At 49.7% G+C, this 21,841-nt stretch overlaps 1 protein-coding gene across 1 annotated transcript in view; it reads right to left on the minus strand.

The window, feature by feature from the left end:
- Positions 1-12,365: 12,365 nt before the first annotated feature.
- LOC142484858 (membrane-spanning 4-domains subfamily A member 15-like) overlaps positions 12,366-21,841 on the minus strand; it is a 96,784-nt gene continuing 87,308 nt past the window's right edge. Inside the window, exons 6-7 of the mRNA XM_075584090.1 lie at positions 14,365-14,487; positions 12,366-12,712 (exon numbers count right to left, since the gene is read on the minus strand). Coding sequence (XP_075440205.1) covers positions 12,464-12,712; positions 14,365-14,487 — 372 coding nt within the window. The 3' untranslated portion in view covers positions 12,366-12,463. The remainder of the gene's footprint in view (positions 12,713-14,364; positions 14,488-21,841) is intronic.

Raw genomic sequence — 21,841 nt, forward strand, 5'->3', positions numbered from 1 at the left:
CTTTGGAACATGACGACGCTGCTCTCCTGCACTGACCCTGGCTTTGGAACATGACGACGCTGCTCTCCTGCACTGACCCTGGCTTGGCTCCATGACTACCCTACGCTCTCCGACTCTGGCTACGTACCCCAACAATCCGCTGCTCTATACTCCAAGACCCGGCAAGTTCCTCACTTACGCTGTCTTCTGTTACCCTGATCCGGCCTGCACGACTATCCTACACTCTAGACGCGCCCTCGCGATTGTGGCTGGCAGTCTATACAATTCCCTACCTCAGCCGGCAGTCGCGCCTCGTTTGTGGTGAGCTACGCTTTACAGCGGTGAGCTGCAAACTGCGTTCTAGGGAGGATTTTGTCCGGTGATCTGTGTTACTCATGTCCTCCGGAATCTGGAGGGATCTTCACGCGGAAGGTGCAGCCGCGCCGCACTGCAAGATTTTTTAAACTCAATGAAATTTAGTTTAAAATTTGCGACGGAGGCGTGGCCACGCCCCCACCGGGCGTTCACCCAATGAGGGCGAACCAGCCGCGTGATGTAATGGGCACGCCCCCGCAAATCCCCGACCACGCCCCCTCCCGTCGCAAGCTCCCTCTCTCCTCTCAGACCGCAGATCGCGGTTAGCGCTGTGCACGCGCCGCCCCCTCGCCGGGCGCGCGTGTCACAGACATGACTGGGACCGCAGCCTTATTATACCAACAGTTATATACCACAATTGGGTTGAAGAGCTGACACTCCACAGTTCCCCAATATAGCTCAGGGGCACATTTCACACACACTATCATAAATTTTCAGGACTGCAGCCAGCTTTGGACTGCAGAACTGACACTTCACAGTCACCTTTTATGACTCGGGAAACCCCCAGCTGGGCATAATGCTTTAATTGGTGGCTTGGGGACCCCTTCATCGTCACAACTGGGGCAACTCTGAGGGACACGGGGGCGACTCTGAGGGACACGGGGGCGCGTCTCTGAGGGACACAGGGGCGCGTCTCTGAGGGACACGGGGGCGCGTCTGAGGGACATGGGGGCGCGTCTGAGGGACATGGGGGCGCGTCTCTGAGGGACACGGGGGCGACTCTGAGGGACACAGAGGCGCGTCTCTGAAGGACACGGGGGCGTCTCTGAGGGACACGGGGGCGTCTCTGAGGGACACGGGGGCGTCTCTGAGGGACACGGGGGCGTCTCTGAGGGACACGGGGGCGTCTCTGAGGGTGGTACTACCACCGTGGGTGATGTTTATGTAGCCCTTGTACCCACCCCTAAGTGAGATTGGGGGGGGGGGGTGTATGCTCTTTTCAGCTTCTCTGGTGCTGTTTCTTGACCTGCTGGTAACAGGAGGGCTGAGCACTCCGCGGTGGTGTGGGGAGAAAACAGTACATGGACAGGTTACCTGGATCTCTCTGGTGCAGCGCCTCCAGCCAGCAAGGGTCCCCTGTAGATATTCAGGGGATGGACCCTTACTGACACCCCTTCATTCTCAGAGACAGGAACACACACAGCATGACACTTCTGTACGTTATTGACAGGCAGCTCCAGTACAGAGAATAGCAGGGTCACAGGTTTCTCATCCTCATCTGCCTATTTCTCTCCATGTTCTCTAACTGAGAGCTCTGCCCTAAGCAGCATAATTCCCCTCCCTCCCAGCCCCTCATGGGTGGGAGGGAGAGACCTCTCTCTTTTCTCTATCTGCTCACTCCAATCCTTCCAGAACTCAACTGAACTAATTTGGGAGGATGTCCCAATTTCAATATCTTTGGGGAGTGTCTCTGACTCATAGCAAGCCAGAGCCGGATACAGATTGGCCCACACACACCAGGGGGCGTTCCAACCAATATCCACCCCTCAGATTGACATCCTCAGAGTTGCTAGGCCTGCCCTTGAATACTGATACATCATTCAAGGCTGTAACACACACACAGGCCTAAGGAAGGAATTAACCTTTCCACTGCCTGCACTAACAGGACTGACAGAGGAAAGGCCCAGGAAATGAAGCAACTGCCGCCAGGCTATGTTACATTTATTTGATTAATAAATATATTGATTTTTGACCACCTGGCTCCCTGGCAGTGCGCTGCTGTTCTCTTCTTTTTGCGTTGGATCTTCACACCAGCGGCTGGACACGCCATCAGGGACTCATGGAGGCTCAGGAGTGGGTAAGAAACTAGCTTTATTTCTCAATGTTTACAAGGTTATGCAATACCAGTTTTAATTTAGTTTGACTCCAATGAGTTATTTTCACCTTGCTGGTTCACTTCAGGAGACACTATATTATCAACTGACTGGTAATTCACTTATGCTATTAATCCAGACCCACTCCATAATAGAGCATCACTCCAGGGCCTGCATTTATATCATTGATTAAGAAGGATATATATTCCAGACACTTTACTATATTCATTTGTCTGTAGTAACACCCCAGTTTTGGCACCAGGAGGCGCTCACCCCTTCTATAATATGCAAGGCGGTTCTAATGAGGGATTCTGGTTTTGGTGTTTATCTGCGCACTTTGTTTATTTATTTATTTATTTTATAAAATATTTTACCAGGAAGTAATACATTGAGAGTTACCTCTCGTTTTCAAGTATGTCCTGGGCACAGAGAAAAACAAATAATACATGGTTACAAATACAGTTACATAAATGAACAGGGTATACATTATATACAAGACATTGCATGCACAGTTAAAGAAAATATATATTATGGGCGTATGAAACAGTTACAGACCAGATTAAAGTGTGAGACAGCCTTAGATTTGAAAGAACTTAAACTGGTGGTGGATGTGAGAGTCTCTGGTAGGTTGTTCCAGTTTTGGGGTGCACGGTAGGAGAAGGAGGAACGTCCGGATACTTTGTTGAGCCTTGGGACCATGAACAGTCTTTTGGAGTCAGATCTCAGGTGATAAGTGCTGCAGGTGGTAGGGGTGAGGAGCTTGTTCAGGTAGCTGGGTAGCTTGCCCATGAAGAATTTAAAGGCAAGACAGGAAAGGTGAACTTTGCGCCTAGACTATAGTGATGACCAATCTAGTTCTTTGAGCATATTGCAGTGATGTGTGTTGTAGTTGCATTGGAGAACAAAACGACAAATTGAATTGTAGAGGGTGTCAAGTTTGCTAAGGTGGGTTTGAGGTGCCGAGCCGTATACTATGTCTCCATAGTCAATAATTGGCATTAGCATCTGCTGTGCGATACGCTTTCTGACCAGGAGACTTAGGGAGGATTTGTTCCTGTAAAGTGCCCCTAGTTTGGCATAGGTCTTGGTTGTCAGGATATCAATGTGCATCCCGAATGTTAAGTGGGAGTCAAACCATAAGCCCAGATATTTAAAACTAGTGACAGTGGTTAGGGTGGTGTTAGCGTTGGTTCTAATCAGGAGCTCAGTCACTGGAAGCTTTAAAAATTTAGTCTTGGTCCCAAATACCATTGTTACAGTCTTGTCAGTGTTTAAAAACAGTTTGTTTTGGGAAATCCAGTTTTCGAGTCTCAAAAAGTCAGACTGATGTATGTGTTGAAGGTCAGAGAAGCTATGGCTGTGTGCATATAGGATTGTGTCATCTGCATACATGTGTATTGAGGCTTCCTTACAAGCTGTGGGAAGATCATTAATGAACACTGAGAAGAGTAGGGGCCCCAGAACAGAGCCTTGCGGGACACCACAGGTGATGTCCAGGGGGTTGGAGTTAGAGCCTGAGATGGACACATGTTGGGATCTTCCTGATAGGTAGGACTGAAACCAGTTTAAAGCAAGCTTCCCTATTCCAGAGCTCTGGAGTTTGTTAAGCAGGATAGCATGATCAACTGTGTCAAAAGCCTTTGCAAAATCTAGGAATACTGCACCAGTGAGTTGACCCCGTTCCATTCCACACTGGATTTCATTGCAAACTGTTAGCAGGGTAGTTACGGTGGAGTGTTTGGGGCGAAAGCCAGATTGGAATTGGCTAGGGAAATTTGTCTTGTTATAGTAATCGCTTAATTGGGAGTGAACACGTTTCCATGACTTTGGATAGAATTGGGAGAAGATAGATTGGCCTGTAGTTTGAGACAGTGTTTTTGTCCCCACTTTTGAAGATTGGGACAACTCTGGCAGTTTTCCAGGTCTTAGGGATATGGCCAGCAGACAGGATAGAGTTGACTATGGACGCAATTGGTTTGGAAATGGCTGGGACACCAATTCGTAGGAACCTAGATTGTAGTAAGTCAGGTCCGCATTGGCTGCTTAGTTTTAATTTGAGGAGCGCTTGTATAATCTCTTCAGGTACTGGGCCAAATTGAAAATTGTGGGCAGTGTTGGGAGGGGGTGGGACTATAGGGGTACTCCCAGGATGAGATTCAGGTTTGTGGTTTGGGCTGCGTTTTGCTAATAAGTTAGTGGCACACCCCACAAAGTAATCATTGAATGCATTTGCAATGTCAGTGGGGTCTGTCAGAGTAATATCCCCCTTAGTGATATTCCTTGGCTGTTGATGGTTAGAAGGCTGTAATATGTTGTTGATAACCTTCCAGAAGTTAGCTGGGTTTGCTGTATTCTGGAGGAGATTGTCAGAGTAATACAGGCATACCCCGCATTAACGTACGCAATGGGACCGGAGCATGTATGTAAAGCGAAAATGTACTTAAAGTGAAGCACTACCTTTTCCCACTTATCGATGCATGTACTGTACTGCAATCGTTATATACGTGCATAACTGATGTAAATAACGCATTTGTAACAGGCTCTATAGTCTCCCTGCTTGCGCACAGCTTTGGTACAGGTAGGGAGCTGGTATTGCTGTTCAGGACATGATGACAGGCGCATGCGTGAGCTGCCATTTGCCTATTGGGCGATATGTACTTACTCGCGAGTGTACTTAAAGTGAGTGTACTTAAAGCGGGGTATGCCTGTATTGTGCTTTTGTATGCCTTGTTTGCCTTGTGCACACGTTCCGCAGGCATCTGTAGTGATTGAGATCCTTGGTAGTGCCAGTTACTTTGTAGCTTTTCCACAAGGTATCCCTGAGCTGGTAGAGTGCTATAAGGTCAGGTGTAACCCATGGAAGGTGGGCCCCCCGTACCCTTATTCTGCGTAGTGGAGCATGGGTATCGCAGAGTTTTAAGAACTCTGATTGGAAATAGTCGAGCGCAGAATCGGGGTCGGGAATTAAATCGATTCTGTACCAAGGGCAGTTGGTAAGGTCATCCAGAAACTGTTGTGGGTTAAAGTTTTTAAATGTTCTAGTGAGGAGAACTTTAGGGCTTGAATGGGGCGGTTTAATTTTCCTTACACAGTACACTATTGCATGGTCACTGAAAATGTCAGGAAGGATGCCAGAGGATTGGATTCTGCTGGGGTTTGAGGAGAGAATCCATTCTAGCAAGGAATGGTTATGCGACTTCAGGTTTATCCGTGTGGGTACTCCCCGTTGTGTCTTTGTGTCTTTGTCTCCGAGCCGTGGCTGCCACGAGACGTTGAATTTAATAAGAAAGGAGGCTTCATTTCCAGGGCTTATTGGTTTGAACAGAAAGTGCAGGAGGAGCAGTCGTGGGGTTCTGTGTTTATCGGTTAAAAGCTCAAATCAGAATCTCTATTTAGAATATACATGTATATTCCTCTGGCCTAGCACTGCAAGTCCTGGTAATGGCAGGCAGGGCTAGAGTTAACCCGCAGCACATGGCCTGCATGTGAGTGAGTTCCCCAGTATAGGTACTACTGTATGTATGCGTGTGTATGTGTATCTATGTTTTTATTTATATAGCACCATTAATGTGCATAGCGCTCCACAGCAGTAATACACGGGACAATCATAGAAATAACAAATAATACAAATAACAGATTGTCCTGGAACAGGATTCATATATCTGTTTACTACCCCCCACCCCCGTTTGCAGCTCCTTATTTCAGCTGCATGTATATTTGCTCTGAAAACACACTGTGCCTGTGGAACTGATACATTTGTTGCATTTGGGCTTTCCAATTAGCTCATAACCAGGTTGTCTTGGCAACCCCCTTAATCCCCCTGGTTTAGTGGCGTTTCCCTTACTCCCCTGTCTGTATTCACAGATAGTCTCATCCTCAGACTGTTCCTGTTCCCAGAAAGCCATATACTTCCTTTCCCCCCAGGACACTGAGTGAGTGAGTACCTGCCTGCTAACACCTCTGGCAAGGCCTTTCTTACCACAGTCTTACCCTGATATTAGCACTTCATATAGAGAAGCTCTCTCTACCCACACTACGTCTGCAAGTACCTCTCATCCGATGACACTCCTTCAATAAAACTAAGAAAGACAAAAGGACTTGTTGTGCTTTGGAAGAAGGAAGACAGGAGTTAAGCTAACTGGAGCCATTCATACACCATACGTGACCCTGGTTCCAGGATACAGATCATGGGAAGAAGTGCTTCAGGCAAAAGCCCCAGGGGAGGGGGGAGGGGGAAGGGGGTGCACATATCATGGTATAGGAAAATGATCATGCAGGAGCTAGGAACATACAACCTGCACTTTGGGGCTCATTATGTTGGGATCGAGGCTGAACAGTCCGTGGGAATGGGGGAAGCTTCGGTGAAACGGGGACTCCCGTGTTGATCTTGGGTGGGGGAGTCTCACCCCGATTCTCTTTTCCGCAACATCCAAAGATCAGGAACGTAACCCGGGGGCGGAGCTGCTACAGAGACGGCTGCGGTCCAGCAGAAGTTCCTCGCAGGAGAGCTGAGACTTGCGGGTAGTTGGAGGGACTTCGCGGGAGAGGGATGGAAAAGGGCAAAGAGTCCGGGTAAGGTGCGGGGGGGGGGGCAGTGGAGTGGTGGGACGGATGGGTGGGGGAGCGAGAAGCTCGAGCCAGGAACGGGAGCAGGGGGTTCAGAGGGCCGGAGGGGGGAGAGGAGGAGAGAGTGCGCCTCCTCACAGGGACCGGGAATCCGCTCCACCCTCCCCACCCCCCTCTAGATCGATGGCGGATCAGTAGTTGATGGGACCTGCTAGGGCCCACGACCAGAACGACTGCGGATAAAAATAGGGGGTCCTCCGAGAAGAGCTGGATCCTAGTGGGGAGGGTGGAGGGTCCCCGCGGCAAAGGGGTGGTGAGAAGGCAAAGGACAGGGATGGGATGTGGAGGGGCAGTGGAGTGGTGCAGCGGCCGAGGGGGGAGGGGGGAAAGTGGGAGAGTGTGGGTCCCCTCCTGGATCAGCCATCTTGACTTCTGGCATGGGGAGCATAGCAGGTAGGTCTCCGGGGAGGGGCGGGAAGGAATGGAAAGAGGCAGGGAGGGGTGGGGGGGGGGACATCACGTCCATTCCCCCCCCCCCCACCACTCCCTGCCTTTTTCCATTCCTTCCTGCCCCTCCCCAGCGACCTACCTGCTATGCTCCCCATGCCAGAAGTGGACGTGAGGGAGGGGGATATTGATCGTGAGATCGGTTCCTTGCTTGAGGCTTGTAGACCAGGTAGAGCTGGAGAATCGAGAGTATGTTGGGCGTCTAGGGTGGCCGGTTGTTAGGGGAGGCAGGGTGGACCTTTAGGCACGTAGTGGCGCAGGCAGCGACCGTAGCCCCAAGGGGACACAGTGGAAGTTCAGTGAGGCTTCTGGTTGGCTATGCGCTCCGATGCCCGGGGGTATCTGAAGGGTCCGGCCTTGTTGCAGTACGGGGGGGTCGGTCATCCTCTTGCGGAGGGGGCAGTCTAAGGGCTTTCAAGAATTCCTGGGAGTCCTCTGGGGCTGTGATAGTGAAGTGGCGTCCGTTGCGGAGCGCAAGCAGTTTGAAAGGAAAGCCCCATCTATATTTGACTCCCCGGTCTCTCAGATAGCTTGTAAGGGGTTTCATTTCTCTATTTTAACGATGGTGACCCTGGTAAGGTTGCTGAAGATTTGTATGTCGGTATCTTCTATGCGGATGCTCCTCACTCCTCTGGCGGCAGACGTGATTTTTTTTCTGCGTGGTGTAAGCGTGCAACTTCACGATGACGTCCCTGTGGCGGTTCGGGTCCGAGGGCTTGGGAACTAGGGCCCGGTGCGCCCGGTCCATTTGGAGGTCATGTTCGGTCAGTTCCGGGACCAGCTGCAGGAATGCTTTTCGGAGGTAGGTCTGGAGATCATCGTGGGAAACATCTTCAGGAATATTTCCGAGGCGGATATTTTGTCTCCTCTCTCTGTTTTCCAGATCCTCTAGGGCGCTTTTTAGGTCGTTTATTACATAGCCACACCTGGCCACCTCATCCTGTGTATTTGTTTGGGCGGTAAGGACTCCGTCCATTTTGGCCTCTAATTCGTCTGTCCTTTTGGAGAGGGATCCCAGGTCTGATCTTATCCCTTCAAGGGCCGTCTCTATGTCCTCCTGGAACCCTCTCCTCATCTTTAGAAGTTGGGACTCAAAGAATTCCCTGTTCAGGCCGTGATATTCGGGGTCAAATTGCTGCTGCAGACCACTCAGAGCAGCGTGCTCAGGCTCTCCGTCGCCATCTTGGAGCTCGGGGCTCTGCTCTGTCTGCCGTGGCGTGGGAGGGAAAAACGGGTTTTGGGCTTTTCTTATTTTCGCTGCCATGTGCTCAGCCTCGGGTGCAGTGTTGTGAGTTTATTTTCAGCGTTTTTTGGTGGTGAAAAATGCTCTTTCTAGTAGATTTCTTTGGAGGGTGTCAGGAGCTCTTCCCCTAGTCGGCCATCCACAGTGATGTCACCGGAAGCCTCCCCTTTATCTGCATTTTTAACCACAATCTCAGTGTTGTTTTTCAGGGAAGAGATAGCATGTCGTAGCTCTGGTTGTAGATTATCACCGTGCTGAGGATGAGCAGTAAACTGAATTCCTTTCGCCAGGAGTGATAGATCTCTTTCAACCACCTGTTTGAACAAATTAATAACATTATCATTTGTGGTATCTGGACAGAATTTCGATTTATTACATAGTCCTGATGGTTATAGTATTAAATACTATAACCATATCCTGCAGAGCACCTCTCACTTTACACAATTCTCTTGTTATACATGTTGATGCGGTCCCACTAATCTATGCTTTGATAGTCCTGATGGTTGCCTGCCCAAAAAATTGGTTGATAGATCAGATGATTCTTTGTGTTCTTCTGATAGTTCTATCATATCACGAAGGAACCATTGATCGCGAAACGTCATCTGCTTTGAAATGTCAAAGATTGGTAATGTGTGTTCAACTTTTTCGTGAATCAAAGCATTAGAATCTTGTGGTATGGTGGTATGACCAGTGTGGGTTTGTCTGCCCTTCAAATCTTTTGAGAGATAATTTTCTAGTAAATTTATACAAATCTACAATGGTAGAGAAAAGATTGAAATCTCTATTAGGAGCAAAAGTCAAACTAAGGTCTAATACTTTTAACTCTGCTTGTGATTGATTTTTACAGATATTAATGACATTTGTGTCTTCAATTTTCAATATCGACTCCTCTTTGATGTATTTGTTCCTGGATTGTGATTTCGTCCTGTGTCCTTTCTTTCTCTGTTTTTTTGACGACGTTTGGTGTCTGCTAGATGAATTCTGACTCACATATGATCTTCCTGAAGTGCTGGCTTCATCAGCTGATGATGCTAGGGAACCGTACTCAGAAAAAGAGACCCCGTGTATGATGGATTCACTGTCTGTTATTTCTGAACCTGTATTTCTTTTATCAGAATGTTTAGACTTATTTGGTTTCTTTACAATGGATTTAGATGGTTTGCTGCCTCTTTGAGAATGTGTATTTTTTGGTGAGATTTTTTTTGCTGGCTGTGGTTTATGCCCGATGTTTACCTGCCCACGTTTGTTGTCAAGTCTATCTCTGTCATATTTATTCTCTTTAACTTGCATGCTGTTGTTTTCAAATTGTTTAATATTAATGGCTAATTTATCATATTCATTAAATTCATCAATGTGTAAATTCTTCTAACTTGGTCTGTAATTCTTCTACTAGTTGTTTGGCTATTTTTTTCTCTTTCTGTCTATGTTGTATGATAAGGTCAACGAGTTTGAAAGAGCAGTCATCTAGTATAAGACAACACTGCTTTTCAAAATCTCTGTCTGCAAATCCACACGTGGGTGCTTTGGTCATTCTCAACCCTCTGGGGATTCGTTTGGTTTAATTGGTAATTCTCAAGTGTAGTGATTTCCCACCAGATTTTTTTTTTGTTTCAAATTTTATTATTAGGCATTTATAACATTTACAGCTTTTTGAATATTTGTCAACCTTTTAGCCTAATACAAGTTTTCTAACTTTTGTCTGAGGCGGGGGAGAAAGTCCCAACGTTCCCCTGACCTTCAGAGGTCTGTCGGGGTAGCGCGGTTTAAGAAACAGAAAAGGGGAGAGAGAGTGATAGAGGGGGGGGGGGGGTAGGGGGTGAGGGGGGTTGAGATAGGGAGGGGGTGGGATTTGGCTCCCTGATCTTTGGCTGCCTTAGTTTGGGTCTTTATTTATTATTGCTATGGGGTATTTTGGCGTTGGGGGAGCATATACATTAGCCATGAGTCCCAGGTATTGTTGAAAGAGTTGGTGGACCTTTTCAGGAAGGCTGATAGTCTTTCCATTTTTCCCACCAGATTTTTAAGTCATTTGAGATTAGTTTTTCTAATAAAGTAAAATATTTCTTTAGATCTTGAGAATCTTCACAGAATCTCATTATTCTTATCAAATACAGAATTGGCTTTTTTTTTGTTTCTTTCTGTAAGATTAAAACAATTAAAGGCGAAATGTGATTTCGTATTAGATTGTATATTTGATTCCATTTTTGATGTCGATTCCATTATGGAAAACAGTCAATGCAAGTAAAGTCCAGATGTTTTATGGTGTGTCTATAAGTTGCACAAAAAAAATGAATACCACTAAGAGAGTTCACTTGTATGCTTGAAGGAGTTCTTTGTAGAAAAATTGACATTATTTTGGGTTTCTTTGCCATGCTTTGAATATTCCCATTTATGCTATTTTTGGAGCTGAGAGTAGTATCTATCTATACCAGGTGGCAGATAGCATGGTCGGAGTCACAGGCAGAGGTCGGAGGCAGGGGGCAGATAGCGTGGTCAGGGTCACGGGCAGAGGTTGGCAGCAGGGAATCCACAGGGACAGGGCAAGGGACACACAGGGAACAAGCCTATTTGCAGGCAAGGACCTTTTATTCGCAAGGACAAGTACAGGAATCAGGAACAGGTTGTGACAGAGCAGTCCAGGGAATACAAAGCAAATGCTAGGCAGCAAACAGGAAACTATAAGGACTGGCAGAGACAGAAGACAGGAGCACCCAGGAGGAGACAGACAGAGGAAAACCCAGAGCAGACAGAAATAGCAGCACAGCCGGGGAACAGACAAAGGAACTGTGAGAGGGAGATTTAGGAAACTATGTCAGGGCTATTCCTAACACAAGGATTGCTGCCCAATGGGGTGACGTGCTGGGTCACATGACAACCATGGGACAGGCGGTAAAGCAGAGTACTGCCGAGTATGCCTGGAACACTATGGCGTCCAAGGAAAAGATTCTTTGCAGTGAAACCATTTTATTGGAGAAAAACCATAATACACAGAGAGCAGATATACAGCAATCACAACAAGAGTCACAGTAGGCAGGCGGGCGTTCTGGATTTATATTAGTGTTCCTGGCGTGTTATATCAGGGTCACGGGCGTGTTGTATTAGGGTCACGGGCGTGTTGTATTAGGGTGGCTGCTATAGACCTCACATAGCCAGGCATAAAAGAACACGTATCCCACCCTATCTCAGAGAGCTAATACAGATAAGGGGGCGGGGGAGAGAGGGGGCGCTGCCTGTGTAAACTCTTGCTAAACACACAGATATCTGGCAGGGAGCAGCCAGAGGAAATCACCCCCTCCCAAGTCTCAGCTCATCATGTTTACAAACCCACCTACTTTTAGGAGTCAACCACCCAGATGTGACCCCTTAAACATGTCACTGGCACTATGGCACTTTGGCCCGGACTCCAAGGGGGGGGGCTGACCTTTAGGAGACAGAGGGGGAGATTCACTAAGGTCAGATAAGGCGGCTGGAAGCTCGATCTGGTGACTTTCATTCAAGTCAATAGCAGTTACGCTCTGATTCCCCTTATCAGAATTCGGTGAACCCCCCCCCTCATCTCTATCTTTCCCTGTCTCACCCCTCCTCGTTCCCTCATACTACCTTCCTCCCCTCCTTATTATCTTTCTGTTTCCCCCTCCTCTCCCCCTCATACTATCTGCCTCCCCCCTCCTCTCTCTATCTTTCCGCCCCCTATCCTCATTATCTTGCTGTCTCCCCCACCTCTCCCCTTCATACTACCTGCCTCCCCCTCCTCATTATCTTGCTGTCTCCTCCACCTCTCCCCTTAATACTACCTGCCTCCCCCTCCTCATTATCTTACTGTCTCCCCCTCCTCTCCTCCTCATACTACCTGCCTCCCCCTTCCTCCTCTTTATCTTCCCCTCCTACTCCATGTCTATAAACCCTCCCCCCCTCTCCCTGTGTCCCCCCTGGTTCTGTCTCTCAGGATTGAGACCTCAGTGGGTCTGCAGGTGCAGGGCTATCGGTACTGGGGGTTATTGTGGACGGGGTACAGAGGGGACACATTGTTGCCTCTGTAGTCAGGTTGAGGTAGAGTTGGATTCCCGGACATCTCAGGCTGAGTTGCAGAGACCATGGCGATCCTGAAACCATTGCCCCCCTGATTCTCATTGCTGGGGGGCACAGGGTAGGGGTTTGGGTTCCCTGAAACCCCTGGAGGAGCGACACCGACTCCAGGAATCATATAATCATTCTGCATCACAAACACCTGTTGGGTAAAAACATGATACAATGTGACACAGTATGATACCAAATGACAGTGCACCATGAAACAATGTGACACAGCCCGATACCATGAAACAATGTGACAAAGCCCGATACCATGATACAATGTGACACAGCCCGATACCATGATACAATGTGACACAGCCCGATACCATGAAACAATGTGACACAGCCCGATACCATGAAACAATGTGACACAGCCCGATACCATGATACAATGTGACACAGCCCGATACCATGATACAATGTGACACAGCCCGATACCATGATACAATGTGACACAGCCCGATACCATGATACAATGTGACACAGCCCGATACCATGATACAATGTGACACAGCCCGATACCATGAAACAATGTGACACAGCCCGATACCATGATACAATGTGACACAGCCCGATACCATGATACAATGTGACACAGCCCGATACCATGATACAATGTGACACAGCCCGATACCATGAAACAATGTGACACAGCCCGATACCATGATACAATGTGACACAGCCCGATACCATGATACAATGTGATCCAGTATTATACCAAATGAAAGTGCACCATGAAACAATGTGACAGCATGATACAATGTTACACAACGTGAACGATCATGATACAATATGACACAAGAAAACATGACATAATTGGGGTTATTCATTAAGATGCGATAGTGCCACACGGAGCATTATTTCACGGAAACTCACTATCGCAGTTACATTAACCCCAATATGAAATGGCACAACATGATATAATGTTGCACAGGACAACAGGATACAACGTGATACAATGTGACACACCACATTACCATGTGACAGCCCGGCACCATGATACAATGTGACAGTACATCACGTTTCTCCCTCCTTCCTTTCTAATTGACCCCTCTCTCCTTCTCCCCCCTCCCCCCCTCCATCTATCTCCTCTCTCCCACCCATCACAGCGCTGACCCTGTGAAACCAACTAAACTGTGGTAAGTAACACAGATCAAGAAGCTTTCTAAATGTGCGACAATACACTCAACAAGAGAACTTGGAGTAATGAGGCTCAAGCCTCGGTATCCAATGTCACCACTGGCAGATTTAATCTGTCAGCCACAACAGAACAGAGTCTCTCACCCCTCCCTCCATCTCTCCTCCTCTCACCTCCCTCCTCCCCATCTCTCTCCTTTTCCCTCCTCCCCCATCTCTCTCTTTTTCCCTCCTCCTCTACCTCCCCCTCCATCTGCATCTCCTTTTACCTCCTCCTCCTCCTCCTCCTCCTCCTCCTCCTCCCATCTCCTTTCCCTCCTCCGCCTCCCCCTCCATCTCTTTTTCCCTCCGCCTCCCCCTCCATCTCTTTTTCCCTCCACCTCCCCCTCCATCTCCTTTTCCCTCCTCCTCCCCCCCCATCCCCCTTTCCTCCCTCCGCCTCCTCAGCATTGATTTAGGCTTTCCTTGTAGGTGTATCTGCCAGACTCTGGTTCTGTCCGTCTCAAACTGGACACACGACTCCAGGTGAGATCACAAAAATGGTCCATAAAATGTTCTTCTCTGCTGGAGATGGTACCCAGAGTGCAGGACACCTCATTGCCCGCAGCATACACACTTACCAAGCCAGCAGGTCATGGTAACCCTCCTCCTGCAGTGCCCACCACATCTTACCTGGGGAGGTGTGACAGATTGGTGACGCAGAGAACGGCATCCGAAGGTACAGAGAACAACAGAGATGCAGAAATGCAGGATGGAGGCAATGATCAGGAAGATGAGAGCTGTGACTCTGATATCCTGCACAAGAACAACACAACAATGTCACAACAACATCACACGAGCAGTACTAAGACAAAAAAAACCCAACAAGAACCGCACAATGTCACAGTATTTGTTTAGTACCAACCTTTTCAGATCATGAAATAAAAACATATGGCAATAATCAGTGGTCGACAAATCACCAAACAATCTACTCGCCACACAAAAAAATCTACTCGCCACCTAGTACCAAACGTGTGCTGCTTGGGCCAATATTTACTCGCCCGGGGGTTAAATCCACTCGCCCGGGGCGAGCAAATGTATAGGTTTGTCGAACACTGGCAATAATTTGTATTGAATCTTAAGTGTAAAATATTTCCTGTTACCAAAGGGTGCAGTCGTTAATCCCACACTGAATAACAGTAATATAGGAACACGTATCGCCAGGTAATGAAATCTATAAATTGATTAATTTATTTATAACATGTTACCAGGCAGTAATACAGTGAGAGTTACCGCTCGTTCTCACGCATGTCCTGGGCACAGAGTTATAACATGTGTTACAGGCAGTAATACAGTGAGAGTTACCGCTCGTTCTCACGCATGTCCTGGGCACAGAGTTATAACATGTGTTACAGGCAGTAATACAGTGAGAGTTACCGCTCGTTCTCACGCATGTCCTGGGCACAGAGTTATAACATGTGTTACAGGAAGTAATACAGTGAGAGTTACCTCCCATTCTCACGCATGTCCTGGGCACAGAGTTATAACGTGTTACAGGCAGTAATACAGTGAGAGTTACCTCTCGCTCTCACGCATGTCCTGGGCACAGAGTTATAACGTGTTACAGGCAGTAATACAGTGAGAGTTACCTCTCGCTCTCACGCATGTACTGGGCACAGAGTTATAACGTGTGTTACAGGAAGTAATACAGTGAGAGTTACCTCTCGTTCTCACGTATGTCCTGGGCACAGAGTTATAACGTGTTACAGGCAGTAATACAGTGAGAGTTACCTCTCGTTCTCACGCATGTCCTGGGCACAGAGATATAACATGTGTTAAAGGCAGTAATACAGTGAGAGTTACCTCTCGTTCTCACGCATGTCCTGGGCATAGAGTTATAACGTGTTACAGGCAGTAATACAGTGAGAGTTACCGCTCGTTCTCACGCATGTCCTGGGCACAGAGTTATAACGTGTTACAGGCAGTAATACAGTGAGAGTTACCTCTCGCTCTCACGTATGTCCTGGGCACAGAGTTATAACGTGTATTACATGCAGTAATACAGTGAGAGTTACCTCGTTCTCACGCATGTCCTGGGCACAGAGTTATAACATGTGTTACAGGAAGTAATACAGTGAGAGTTACCGCTCGTTCTAAAGCATGTCCTGGGCACAGAGTTATAACATGTGTTACAGGAAGTAATACAGTGAGAGTTGCCTCGTTCTCACGCATGTCCTGGGCACAGAGTTATAACATGTGTTACAGGAAGTAATACAGTGAGAGTTACCGCTCGTTCTAAAACATGTCCTGGGCACAGAGTTATAACGTGTTACAGGCAGTAATACAGTGAGAGTTACCTCTCGTTCTCACGCATGTCCTGGGCACAGAGATATAACATGTGTTACAGGAAGTAATACAGTGAGAGTTACCTCTCGTTCTCACGCATGTCCTGGGCACAGAGTTATAACGTGTTACAGGCAGTAATACAGTGAGAGTTACCTCTCGTTCTCACGCATGTCCTGGGCACAGAGTTATAACATGTGTTACAGGAAGTAATACAGTGAGAGTTACCTCTCGCTCTCACGCATGTCCTGGGCACAAAGTTATAACGTGTTACAGGCAGTAATACAGTGAGAGTTACCTCTCGCTCTCACGTATATCCTGGGCACAGAGTTATAACGTGTATTACAGGCAGTAATACAGTGAGAGTTACCTCGTTCTCACGCATGTCCTGGGCACAGAGTTATAACATGTGTTACAGGAAGTAATACAGTGAGAGTTACCGCTCGTTCTAAAGCATGTCCTGGGCACAGAGTTATAACGTGTTACAGGCAGTAATACAGTGAGAGTTACCTCTCGTTCTCACGCATGTCCTGGACACGGAGTTATAACATGTGTTACAGGAAGTAATACAGTGAGAGTTACCTCTCGTTCTCACGCATGTCCTGGGCACAGAGTTATAACGTGTGTTACAGGCAGTAATACAGTGAGAGTTACCGCTCGTTCTCACGCATGTCCTGGGCACAGAGTTATAACATGTGTTACAGGCAGTAATACAGTTAGTTACCGCTCGTTCTCACGTATGTCCTGGGCACAGAGTTATAACATGTTACAGGAAGTAATACAGTGAGAGTTACCTCTCGTTCTCACGTATGTCCTGGGCACAGAGTTATAACGTGTGTTACAGGCAGTAATACAGTGAGAGTTACCGCTCGTTCTCACGCATGTCCTGGGCACAGAGTTATAACATGTTACAGGAAGTAATACAGTGAGAGTTACCTCTCGTTCTCACGCATGTCCTGGACACAGATTTATAACATGTGTTACAGGCAGTAATACAGTGAGAGTTACCTCTCTTTCTCACGCATGTCCTGGGCACAGAGTTATAATGACAGATACATGGTTACAAATACATAGTTACATAAGTGAACAGGGTTATACATTATATACAAGACATTGCATATGCAGTTAGAGATAATATATATTATAGGCGTATGTAACAGTTACAGACCAGATGAAAATGTCAGTGTGGCAGGACGGCTTGTAGGCAAGGTCAGACAATAATCCACACGTGTAGTTTCAGATTTAAAGCAAATGTTAAGTGGTTTTATTTCTCCACAGCAGAACTAAACATTTGGGCACACTGTCCCTTAAAGGCAACACAAAACTTAGCAAAATAACACCTACTCCACATTGTGAGGTGTGACGGTGAGGTTGTAACTAGACTCACAATAAAGATTAGGCCCGTTTGGTTACCTCTGATCCATGCATTGGGGCTCAAGAGTGCCAGCTCTTGAGCCTAACTGTTGTATAACCATATTGTAAAATTATGTGACAATAAAGAATTTTTGTGTTTTTACCTTTCCAGGAGTGCCAGGGAGCAGAGATTGCTGGGCTATGAGTTTCAAGGGGGGTTTTGCAGAGAAAGTGTTGTCAGAATGTGCTTAGCTAGTCGGGGTCCAGAGTTGTTGGATACCCCAAAAATGTACCCGGGAATCAGGTCGGATTCCCGGATACATATAGACACATTGTCCCTGCAAAATGTTTTGCGCGACTCACCGCTAGGATTCCCTGCTTCAGCACTGACCAGAAAGGTAAATGGAGCATAGGGATGTGAGGTGTCCCTGAACTTGTTAAGGGGGTTACCCAGTTAATTCCCAGGTCACCCAGAACCTGGAGAGAGAGATGCGAGAGAGAGAGGGATGCGAGAGAGAGAGAGAGAGATGCGAGAGAGAGAGAGAGAGAGATTAGAGAGAGATGCAAGAGAGAGAGAGATGCAAGAGAGAGAGAGAGAGATGCGAGAGAGAGAGATGCGAGAGAGAGATGCGAGAGAGAGAGATGCAAGAGAGAGAGAGATGCGAGAGAGATGCGAGAGAGAGAGATGCGAGAGAGAGAGGGGTGCGTGAGAGAGAGGGGTGCGTGAGAGAGAGAGAGGGGTGCGTGAGAGAGGGGTGCGTGAGAGAGAGAGGGGTGAGAGAGAGAGGGGTGTGTGAGAGAGAGAGAAGGGTGAGTGAGAGAGAGAGAGGGGTGCGTGAGAGAGAGGGGTGCGTGAGAGAGAGAGAGGGGTGCATGAGAGGGGTGCGTGAGAGAGAGAGGGGTGCGTGAGAGAGGGGTGCGTGAGAGAGAGAGAGAGGGGTGCGTGAGAGAGAGAGAGGGGTGAGAGAGAGGGGTGTGTGAGAGAGAGAAGGGTGCGTGAGAGAGAGAGAGGGGTGCGTGAGAGAGAGAGGGGTGCGTGAGAGAGAGAGAGGTGCGTGAGAGAGAGAGGGGTGCATGAGAGAGAGAGGGGTGCGTGAGAGAGAGTGGGGTGTGTGAGAGAGAGAGGGGGTGCGTGAGAGAGAGAGAGAGGGGGTGCATGAGAGAGAGAGAGAGAGAGAAAGGGGTGCGTGAGAGAGAGAGAGGGGTGCGTGAGAGAGAGAGGGGTGCGTGAGAGAGAGAGAGAGGGGTGCGTGAGAGAGAGCGAGGGGTGCGAGAGAGAGGGGGTGAGAGAGAGAGAGGGATGAGAGAGAGGGGTGCGTGAGAGAGAGAGGGGTGCGTGAGAGAGAGAGAGAGGGGTGCGAGAGAGAGAGACAGGTGCGAGAGAGAGAGGGGGGTGCGTGAGAGAGAGAGGGGCGTGCGTGAGAGAGGGGTGCGTGAGAGAGAGAGGGGTACGTGAGAGAGAGAGGGGTGCGTGAGAGAGAGAGGGGTGCGTGAGAGAGAGGGGTGTGTGAGAGAGAGAGGGGTGCGTGAGAGAGAGAGAGGGGTGCGTGAGAGAGAGAGGGGTGCGTGAGAGAGTGGGGTGCGTGAGAGAGAGAGGGGGTGCGTGAGAGAGAGAGAGGGGGTGCGTGAGAGAGAGAGAGAGAGAGAGAGAGAAAGGGGTGCGTGAGAGAGAGAGAGAGAGAGGGGTGCGTGAGAGAGAGAGAGGTGCGTGAGAGAGAGAGAGGGGTGTGCATAAGAGAGAGGGGTGCGTGAGAGAGAGAGAGGGGTGCGTGAGAGAGTGGTGCATGAGAGAGAGAGAGAGGGGTGCGTGAGAGAGAGGGGTGCGTGAGAGAGAGAGGGGTGCGAGAGAGAGAGAGATGCGAGAGAGAGATGAGAGAGTGAGACATGCAAGAGAGAGAGATGAGAGAGAGAGATGCGAGAGAGAGGGGTGCGTGAGAGAGAGGGGTGCGTGAGAAAGAGAGGGGTGCGTGAGAGAGAGAGGGGTGCGTGAGAGAGAGAGGGGTGCGTGAGAGAGAGAGAGAGGGGTGCGTGAGAGAGAGAGAGAGGGGTGCATGAGAAAGAGAGAGGGGTGAGAGAGAGAGGGGTGTGTGAGAGAGAAGGGTGCGTGAGAGAGAGAGAGGGGTGCGTGAGAGAGAGAGGGGTGCGTGAGAGAGAGAGGGGTGCGTGAGAGCGAGAGAGAGGGGTGCGTGAGAGAGAGAGAGAGGGTGCGTGAGAGAGAGAGGAGTGCGTGAGAGAGAGAGAGAGGGGTGCGTGAGAGAGAGATGGGGTGCGTGAGAGAGAGAGGGGTGCGTGAGAGAGAGAGGGGTGCGTGAGAGAGAGAGAGAGGGGTGCGTGAGAGAGAGAGAAAGGGGTGCGTGAGAGAGAGAGGGGTGCGTGAGAGAGAGAGGGGTGCGTGAGAGAGAGAGGGGTGCGTGAGAGAGAGAGGGGTGCGTGAGAGAGAGTGAGGGGTGCGTGAGAGAGAGAGGGGTGCGTGAGAGAAAGGGGTGCGTGAGAGAGAGGGGTACATGAGAGAGAGAGAGGGGTGCGTGAGAGAGAGAGGGGTGCGAGAGAGAGAGAGGGGTGCGAGAGAGAGAGGTGGGTGCGTGAGAGAGAGAGGGGGCGTGCGTGAGAGAGAGGGGTGCGTGAGAGAGAGAGGGGTGCGTGAGAGAGAGAGGGGTGCGTGAGAGAGAGAGGGGTGCGAGAGAGAGAGGGGTGCGAGAGAGATTGGGGGGTGTGTGAGAGAGAGAGGGGCGTGCGTGAGAGAGGGGTGCGTGAGAGAGAGAGGGGTGCGTGAGAGAGAGAGGGGTGCGTGAGAGAGAGGGGTGCGTGAGAGAGAGAGAGGGGTGTGCGTAAGAGAGAGGGGTGCGTGAGAGAGAGAGAGGGGTGCGTGAGAGAGAGAGAGGGGTGCGTGAGAGAGAGTGGTGCGTGAGAGAGAGAGAGAGAGGTGCGTGAGAGAGAGAGGGGTGCGTGAGAGAGAGGGGTGCGTGAGAGAGAGAGGGGTGTGAGAGAGAGAGAGATGCGAGAGAGAGAGAGATGAGAGAGTGAGACATGCGACAGAGAGAGAGATGAGAGAGAGAGATGCGAGAGAGATGAGAGAGAGAGAGATGCGAGAGAGAGAGAGAGATGCGAGAGAGAGTGAGACATGCGCGAGAGAGAGAGATGCGAGAGAGAGAGATGCGAGAGAGAGAGAGATGCGAGAGAGAGAGAGATGCGAGAGAGAGAGAGATGCGAGTGAAAGATGTGAGAGAGATGCAAGAGAGAGAGATGCGAGAGAGAGGGATGCGAGAGAGAGGGGTGCGTGAGAGAGAGAGGGGTGCGTGAGAGAGAGGGGTGCGTGAGAGAGGGGTGCGTGAGAGAGAGAGAGGGGTGCGTGAGAGAGAGAGAGAGAGAGGGGTGAGAGAAAGAGAGGGGTGCGTGAGAGAGGGGTGCGTGAGAGAGAGAGGGGTGCGTGAGAGATAGGGGTGCGTGAGAGAGAGAGGGGTGCGTGAGAGAGAGAGGGGTGCGTGAGAGGGGTGCGTGAGAGAGAGAGAGAGGGGTGCGTGAGCGAGAGAGGGGTGCGTGAGAGAGAGAGGGGTGCATGAGAGAGAGGTGCGTGAGAGAGAGAGGGGTGCGTGAGAGAGAGAGGGGTACATGAGAGAGAGAGAGGGGTGCGTGAGAGAGAGAGGGGTGCGAGAGAGAGAGGGGTGCGAGAGAGAGAGGTGGGTGCGTGAGAGAGAGAGGGGCGTGCGTGAGAGAGAGGGGTGCGTGAGAGAGAGAGGGGTGCGTGAGAGAGAGGGGTGCATGAGAGAGAGAGGGGTGCGTGAGAGAGGGGTGCGTGAGAGAGAGAGAGGGGTGCGTGAGAGAGAGAGAGAGGGGTGCGTGAGAGAGGGGTGCGTGAGAGAGAGGGGTGCGTGAGAGAGAGGGGTGCGTGAGAGAGAGGGGTGCGTGAGAGAGAGGGGTGCGTGAGAGAGAGGGGTGCGTGAGAGAGAGGGGTGCGTGAGAGAGAGAGGGGTGCGTGAGAGAGGGGTACATGAGAGAGAGAGGGGTGCGTGAGAGAGAGAGGGGTGCGAGAGAGAGAGAGAGGGGTGCGAGAGAGAGAGGGGGGTGCGTGAGAGAGAGAGAGGTGCGTGAGAGAAAGGGTTGCGTGAGAGAGAGGGGTGCGTGAGAGAGAGAGGGGTGCATGAGAGAGAGAGAGGGGTGCATGAGAGAGAGAGCGGGGTGCGTGAGAGAGAGTGAGGGGTGCGTGAGAGAGAGAGGGGTGCATGAGAGAGAGAGTGGGGTGCGTGAGAGAGAGAGAGGGGGTGCGTGAGAGAGAGAGAGGGGGTGCGTGAGAGAGAGAGAGAGAAAGTGGTGCGTGAGAGAGAGAGAGAGAGGGGTGCGTGAGAGAGAGAGTGGGGTGCGTGAGAGAGAGAGGGGTGCGTGAGAGAGAGAGGGGTGCGTGAGAGAGAGGGGTGCGTGAGAGAGAGAGAGGGGTGCGTGAGAGAGAGAGGGGTGCATGAGAGAGAGAGGGGTGCGA

The sequence above is a fragment of the Ascaphus truei genome, unplaced genomic scaffold (genome assembly GCF_040206685.1).
Source record: "Ascaphus truei isolate aAscTru1 unplaced genomic scaffold, aAscTru1.hap1 HAP1_SCAFFOLD_444, whole genome shotgun sequence".
In the NCBI taxonomy this organism is placed as follows: Eukaryota; Metazoa; Chordata; class Amphibia; order Anura; family Ascaphidae; genus Ascaphus; species Ascaphus truei.